The sequence below is a fragment of the Amblyomma mixtum genome, chromosome 10 (assembly GCF_055824585.1).
Source record: "Amblyomma mixtum isolate Tamu chromosome 10, ASM5582458v1, whole genome shotgun sequence".
Taxonomy (NCBI): Eukaryota; Metazoa; Arthropoda; class Arachnida; order Ixodida; family Ixodidae; genus Amblyomma; species Amblyomma mixtum.
The window spans coordinates 75,011,385-75,018,899 of NC_143021.1; the positions used below are offsets into that span (position 1 = coordinate 75,011,385).

At 47.9% G+C, this 7,515-nt stretch overlaps 2 protein-coding genes across 2 annotated transcripts in view; both read right to left on the reverse strand.

Moving 5' to 3' along the window:
• The window catches only part of LOC149326154 (uncharacterized), a 57,066-nt gene extending 55,242 nt beyond the window's left edge, over positions 1-1,824 (reverse strand). The window contains exon 1 of the mRNA XM_089563779.1: positions 1,138-1,824. The gene's annotated coding sequence lies outside the window, so the exon portion shown is untranslated. The remainder of the gene's footprint in view (positions 1-1,137) is intronic.
• A 789-nt stretch (positions 1,825-2,613) lies between these two features.
• Positions 2,614-6,780, reverse strand: LOC149326155 (uncharacterized). Its single transcript, XM_089563577.1, has 4 exons — positions 6,629-6,780; positions 3,771-4,038; positions 3,149-3,321; positions 2,614-2,875 (listed from the first exon to the last, which is right to left on the reverse strand). Exons 1-3 carry the CDS (start codon positions 6,663-6,665, stop codon positions 3,270-3,272), a joined length of 357 nt encoding a protein of 118 aa, XP_089419703.1. The 5' UTR covers positions 6,666-6,780; the 3' UTR covers positions 2,614-2,875; positions 3,149-3,269.
• Positions 6,781-7,515: the final 735 nt, after the last annotated feature.

Consider the following 7,515-nt stretch of genomic DNA (forward strand, 5'->3'; position numbering starts at 1 on the left):
GTTTCCTCTGTCATATACTGCCACCCTTAGTTGAGCAGTGACAATAATTCCATGGAACAAGCACACCTGACAAAGGTCAACACACGCTCTTTGAAGCAGCAGTTAGGACAGGCAACTTTTAAAAATGTACCAATTTGTACAAAACGTTGATCACTGATTGCCTCTGAGCCGTCAAGGTGCACTAGTGACGCATGTGCCAGTGATTACCTGCTTCTACTACTGTACATGAAAAGCAGGGAAGTCCAACTCCACAAGTGTGGTCTTCACTGATCGGCCTATAATGCAGCAACGTCCTTGTATTGTTGCTCACGTAACCTGGAGACTTTTGTACCAAAAACTACTTCAAGCCTGTCAAAACTGGAACAAGACCTTATGTTCAGAAGACAGTGAAAACAACAAAGAGAGAGGGTAGAAGATGCTGCACTATCTCATCTTTGTGCATGCCATTTTCGATGCCTTGTTAGAATAGGACTACACCAAGGCTGGGATAATTAGATGATCCTGAAACTGATTGTGTTCCATTTGTGCATTTTCTACCATTTTCACTCACATGAAGTGGTGCCGTGCACAAAGCTTGCACTTCGTTATTGTCTCAAGCAAAGTAATGAGAAGGGTGATGGAGGCATGAGGCAGACTCAGCCAACGACAAAGAGTTGGAATAGTACAGCAATGGTTTGGTTTTTTGGGGTTTTACGTCCCAAAGCAGCTCAGGCTATGAGGGACGCCATAGTGAAGGGCTCCGGAAATTTTGACCACCTGGGGTTCTTTAACATGCACTTACATCACACAGCACACGGGCCTCTAGAATTTCGCATTCATCAAAATTCAGCTGCCGCGGCCGGGATCGAACCTGCGTCTTTCGGGCCAGCAGCCGAGCGCCGTAACCACTGAGCCACCACGGCGGGGCAATTTAGAAATGGAATTGCATTGGCATGCTATAGGGAGTATGCATCTACGTTGTGGTGCGTACAGTATGGCAAAAGGCTGCTGCAGACATATCTAATCCGTTTCGCTTACTACCACCTGTTCTGGCTTGCAGTGCTAAAACTGCGTGCTGTGCCACAAAAAAGTGCCCACGAAATCACACGAATACCTCCTCTGCGAGCCAAACTAGCCCCATTCTACGAAGCCACTCACCACGTTGGTGTTGTCGTTGATGGCCGCCTTCATGTTCCGTACATCAGCCTTCCTCGTCTCGGGGTCAACCGGAATATGGATCACCTTGATCTTCAGGTATTAACCCGCCTGCGAGGAGATGCAACGCATGCCCTTCGCACACACCACCCTCTTCGATGGTGCAAGGGATCACAGGATTCCAAGAGGAGGTGTGCTGCTTCCTTCATGCAGGTGTCAGACATGGAAGCTACACAGCCTGCTCTACCTCCATTTTCTCGATGGCCGTTCTATTAAATCTACTTCCAGCTTCATAAACACCATGCTGGTTAAAAAATTCATAAGTGTGCTTAGAACTTGGTTATCACACAGGGTATCTATCTGCCTATCTAATAACAACTTTGTTCACACCTGATGCCCAGTCAGTCACGTGTAGGTCTAACTTCCCAGCACACAACTCTTGGTGTCATTAGACACCAGGTTACACATGACAAGCTCCTCATGTAATCGTTAATTCAAGAAATAGCACCATAGAATTCATTCATACTGCTGTGGAAAGTTAAACTCCACAAGCATGCTGCTTTCATCATTTTTCCACAGCAGGACAGGCCATATGTAAAGCTTGCAACATGCACGAAGGCCCCATTCAAGGCAGTTAATTAGCAAAGTGAACTTTAGTTTGATGTGCTCCTTTAACAGAAGCACTGTCTGGGGCTTTACAAGTTGCGAAGAAACAGTGGTCATATCTGCATGCAATTAGAGGCGGCAACAGGAAGGATGGACACATTGTGGCCGTTGTCACTAGCAAATAGGAAAGCTTCCTGGACAAATGAAGCTTCTCGTTTACACTTCTCTCAAAAAGGCACCACCTAAAAATAAAAAATGAAACATCAAACCATTTTAACCAAGGTCCAATGTATTTCCAGTGTTGGCAGGTGAGCAGCGTGCCACAAAACCGGCTTCACACAAACAAATAGACAAATGCACAATGGCTAAATGCAGGGAATGGCCACTATGAGTCCCAGCGCACCACAACTACAAGTGTGGTTGACAACATGGGCCCCTTCATGATTCAAAGATATTTTTCAGGCATCCTCAGAGAAAATGTTGATAGAAAATCTAGTAGCTTATTTCTTCATGGCTAACAAATAAGGCCTTGAACTGAAAAAAAAAATCTAATAGATGTCTTACAGGCCATTACATAGTCTGGAATTGTGAAGTTACTTTCAGGATCAGCAATGGAGGCAAGTTTTCCATTTGAAGTGCACATAATGTGACCATCTTTCAGAAACACAAAGACATCACAAGGACAACCAGTGCATGAAAAACTCCGCAGTCCGCTCATACAAACTGACAACTTTCACTTATGCTTGCTAGTACAACCTTATAATGGCTTTCCCACAGGTGCCAGTGGCATCAACAAAGTTACTCATGAAGTTACTCAAAGTTAACCATGAAGCTTGTCTTAAAGCGAGTACAAATGGGCAAGTTTACCCAATGTTTTCTGTTAATTCAAGGCGGCTATAAGCACCAAAACCACAAAGCAGCTGCAGAGCTCCTGTGTGGCCAGTGATGCAGCGATGATATCCGGCGAGCGTAGCTCCTCTGGGGGCGCATTCAGCGGGGACGAGGAGCTGACGGGCGGTGGGTGGCAAAAGCCCTGTCCATTTCCGGTGCACAGCACTGCGCCCACCGATGACGCCCAGGCTCACAAGCATGCCAGAGTCGGCAGCAGCAGGCTGGCAAACGCAAGGAAGGTCGCCTGCATCGAAAAGCTAAGTGGATTAGATGGCTGCACCGTAGTGCAGTCACTCAAGCCAGCTCTACCGCTTCGCTCTACCACTGACGTTTCAGCACCTAGCCGTTTGACCGCATTACAAAGGAACCCTACACACACCCCTTCTTTGCAACTAATGAACTTGTCTGCATGCGACACAGTGCACCTTTGAACCTCCTTTCTGGAAGAGGCCGGTACCAGCCTGTTATTCACTGCAGCAAACACTTTCTAAACTTTATGAATGGCGGAGAACACCACCTGCACATTGTGTCACGCTGCGGTCTTTCCTAGACGATGAGAGACGCCGTGCAGATACCCAGATGGACACGACCTTCTTCTGTGTCTCTTCCTGGTGCCCCTGAGGGGAAGGCGTAGCCTATCAGGACAATCTTGATTTTGAGGGGACACCGAAGGCAAACGATGCAATAGACCTGCGTGACAGAGTGCGGTCAGTACATGGCCATAATATGCCGCCAACTGCCAACTGGTAGAAAATCTAGTAGCTTATTTCTTCATGGCTAACAAATAAGGCGTTGAACTGAAAAAAAATAATCTAATAGATAGTCTTACAGGCCATTACATAGTCTGGAATTGTGAAGTTACTTTCAGGATCAGCAATGGAGCCAAGTTTTCCATTTGAAGTGCACATAATGTGACCATCTTTCAGAAACACAAAAACATCACAAGGACAACCAGTGCATGAAAAACTCCGCAGTCAGCTCATACAAGCTGACAATTTTCACTTATGCTTGCTAGTACAACCTTAGAATGGCTTTCCCACAGCTGCCAGTGGCATCAACAAAGTTACTCATGAAGTTACTCAAAGTTAACCATGAAGCTATGCATTTGTCTTAAAGCGAGTACAAATGGGCAAGTTTACCCAATGTTTTCTGTTAATTCAAGGCGGCTATAAGCACCAAAACCACAAAGCAGCTGCAGAGCTCCTGTGTGGCCAGTGATGCAGCGATGATATCCGGCGAGCGTAGCTCCTCTGGGGGCACATTCAGCGGGGACGAGCAGCTGACGGGCGGTGGGTGGCAAAAGCCCTGTCCATTTCCGGTGCACAGCACTGCGCCCACCGATGACGCCCAGGCTCACAAGCATGCCAGAGTCGGCAGCAGCAGGCTGGCAAACGCAAGGAAGGTCGCCTGCATCGAAAAGGTAAGTGGATTAGATGGCTGCACCGTAGTGCAGTCACTCAAGCCAGCTCTACCGCTTCTTTCGTTGTGGCTATGAGGGACGCCATAGTGAAGGGCTCCGGAGAGTTCGACCACCTGGGGTTTCCTAACGTGCACTGACAATGCACTGTACATGGGCCTCTAGGATTTCACCTCCATCGAAATTTGACTGCCGCGGCCGGGATTGAACCCGTGACTCTCGGGTCAGCAGCCGAGCGCCACAACCACTGAGGCAGCACACTCGGGAACAGGGGAAACGAGTTGGCTCACGGTACAGCTCGAGGTTATGTCAGCTGAGCAATGAGCTGGACTGAGTCCCCAAATTTCACGAGAGATGCTTTTATATAACAGTACCTTTTGCTGGGCTAGTTGGTGTGACATTGTGTTCAGAAAAGAAAAAAACAGCGCTAAATTCTACACAAACCACACAGAAAGACGGACAGGACGGGCGCTGGACAGCGCCCGTCCTGTCCGTCTTTCTGTGTGGTTTGTGTAGAATTTAGCGCTGTTTTTTCTTTTCTGAACACAATGCTTTTATATCCTTTCACGACACTAATAATTTTAAACTGGAAAGGAGGATATATCTGTTACCAGACAAGAAGCTCGACAAAAGGCAGGAAGTAATGTGGCGTTGGCACCAGACGCGAGCCTTCTTTAGCCCGTAGAAACTAGCACTCATTCACCCAGTGCAATACAATCCATCTTACACAGAATGCGGCGCGATAGCCGGATATGATCACATTCTATGGAGCTGCAAAAAGGTGCCGCCACCAGCGGACCTCCTACCACCAGTCCCTTCTCTGCAGTGGTGGGAGGCTATACTGGGCAATTCAGACGCGTTGACGGAAGTACAGGCCACTGAAGGGGCTCACAAGGTCGCCGAGAGCCACGGGCACGAAGCCTTCCAGTATAGTGCCCACATAGGGCTGAATGCTGACAAAAAATGTTTTCCAATCCAATGCGAGCAAATGAGGGCCTACTTCATGTTCGTTTTGACCTTGCAACTAGTGTGTGCCTACGTGTGATGGAGCAGCACACGTTTCCCAGCCACAACACCATAGACAGACAGCAAATGCCTACTCGTTGTGACCCTCCCCCAGTGAGGCTTTCAGCCTGTCCAGGTGATAAGGTGACCTATGGTCAACACACTCACATCTCTGGCTACACAATGCCCTTTTCATATAGCCATAGTCTCTGTTAGCTTTGCAGGCCAGAATGAGGATCTCAGTGCCACCGGATGTCATCTGCACGTAAAGATAGCTCATATACAAGCCACGTTTGTTTTGCAAGGGCTTTATAGTAGGCAGGCACTGTTTTAAAGCTTCTGCTCCAGCAAGATTTAAGCCTGGGCGAGTATGTGCACTGTGTGGTAAACTTTAGAGTGCTAAAAAGTATAAGTGCAAGAACAAGTAAGAGTAGCGCTTTACAAGTGTATCATGATTGCCCTTGCCCAGTCTTTTTTGGCATGAAGAAAATCATCACTCTGTTTCAGACTAAGACATGCTGATATCTGGTAAGTTAACTGCCATGGTACTTGGGGAAGGCTGTTTGAATAATTGTAATATCCAACCATTGAGGCAAAAAGTACGACTGACGGCACACATTATAGTGCTAAGGTTCAAGATAGGATACTAAATTAAACAACTACCAAAGAAGCATCTAATTTTTGCTGCCATTGGGCTTCTAGCTTTTGCAGGTCCAAGCCCAGATGGTAAAGGCTTGCACCTTCCAATCATTGCAGCCTTAACTTGCGCTGTGACTCACATGCAACGATGTGCCACTTTCTCGCACCAGTGAAATGCTTTCAGCCATGTGAGCAACTTACAAATTAAAAAAAACACCAACACTCCAAAAAAGCCAGAACTACTATTATTAAGAGAACAAAACGGGTTTTACCAACATTGAACTGTTATGAAATGTCAACGTCCCGATGAAATGGGGGCTCACATCTGCACTAAATGTAAGACACCATGGTGACAATGAAGCTTCCAGCAGAGATAGTTGGCGTGAACGCATGACGGTAGAAATTCACTTTTTTCAGGAAATGGAGAGACAGCTTTTTGTCACCGAGTGTGCAATAGCTTGTAGAAGTAGTCATGAAAGGGCACAAAAGTTAAGGATCACTGCTACCATCAGTTACTCTCTAACTGTTTCTGCAGCCAGTCACGTCCTGAAGGTAAGAAATTTTGATTACTGAGTTTTTCTTACCTGCAGTATTCAGTACACTAGAGGGACTAATTAGGTTTTGAAGAAATAAACCAAAACTACGCAAAATAAAAGTGTTCACATGCATGTGATCATCAGGGAATTTTTTTGACATGAAATGCAAAAAAATTTCCAGAACAGTTTTTGAAAAATGGAACAGATTAAAATGCGGCCACAGTGAGGCTGTGTGTGGTCGATAAAAACTATATGGTATAACAGAACCTCAATGAGTTGCATCCCAAGCAGCACACTACATCAGGGCTAATCTGCAGCTACAAGGTGTGCCCCCTACTTCTTTTTGTGTTTTACAGTACCAAAAAACTTCTATATATTGTTACCAGTGATATATTGTTACCATTTGGTGTGAGGTGCTGGGGTCCCTTCATCGCCATCCTGGTCCCGGAGCTTCGGTGTCCTGCGCCTGCCGTGGACGTCGGCCGTGAGTGCCTGGTCCGCGCCGCCCGGCCATGCCCCAGCCCGCCCGACCTGAACCGACCTCGCCGCTCACCCCAGCCCCGTCCCCTGCCCGGACCACAAGACACGACGACCCAAGACCCGACCGACCCGAGACCCGACCGACCCGAGACCCTACCGACCCAAGACCGAAGACCTACACGTGAAGACACCGCCCCCCTGCCCCTGCCGTCCGGTGCGTCCAAGGACCTCGGCCGTCAGCTCCTGGCACCCTACGGCCCGGATGCTTCGTGGACCGGGACTCATTCTCTCATCGTTCTCATCGTGGCGGCCAGCACTGCACCATCTTGTACATATTGTTCAACCCCCCACTCAAGACCATCGCCATTTCGCCGTCTGTTCGTCACCGATCGGGACGATCGCTCGGAGGCCCCGGCTAGTGTGACGAAGACGAAGCTGGCAGTGGCGCGGGACGGAGCGCTCGCGCTAGGCCAGCGGCCATTAAACCATCTCATAGCCATCGTTCACCACGCTTCATTCTACGGCTGGCCGCCGCGTAACAATATATACAGAACACCTGAAAGGCCATGCAGTCTCTCGTACAGCCCAGTCTGCAACACACACTGACAAAGAGCACTGCAGTATCAAGAACTGTAGAATGGTGCCACAGCAAAGGAAGACGGATTTAGGAGGCCTTCCCAAAGTAAGCACTTTCTTGCCTCCTGCCATCTACAAACTGCATGTCCGCACTATGAAGTCATACTAATACACTGAAGTGAAGATTCTTCCACACATAAAATAAATTGAAGTAATGCATTTGCACAGCCT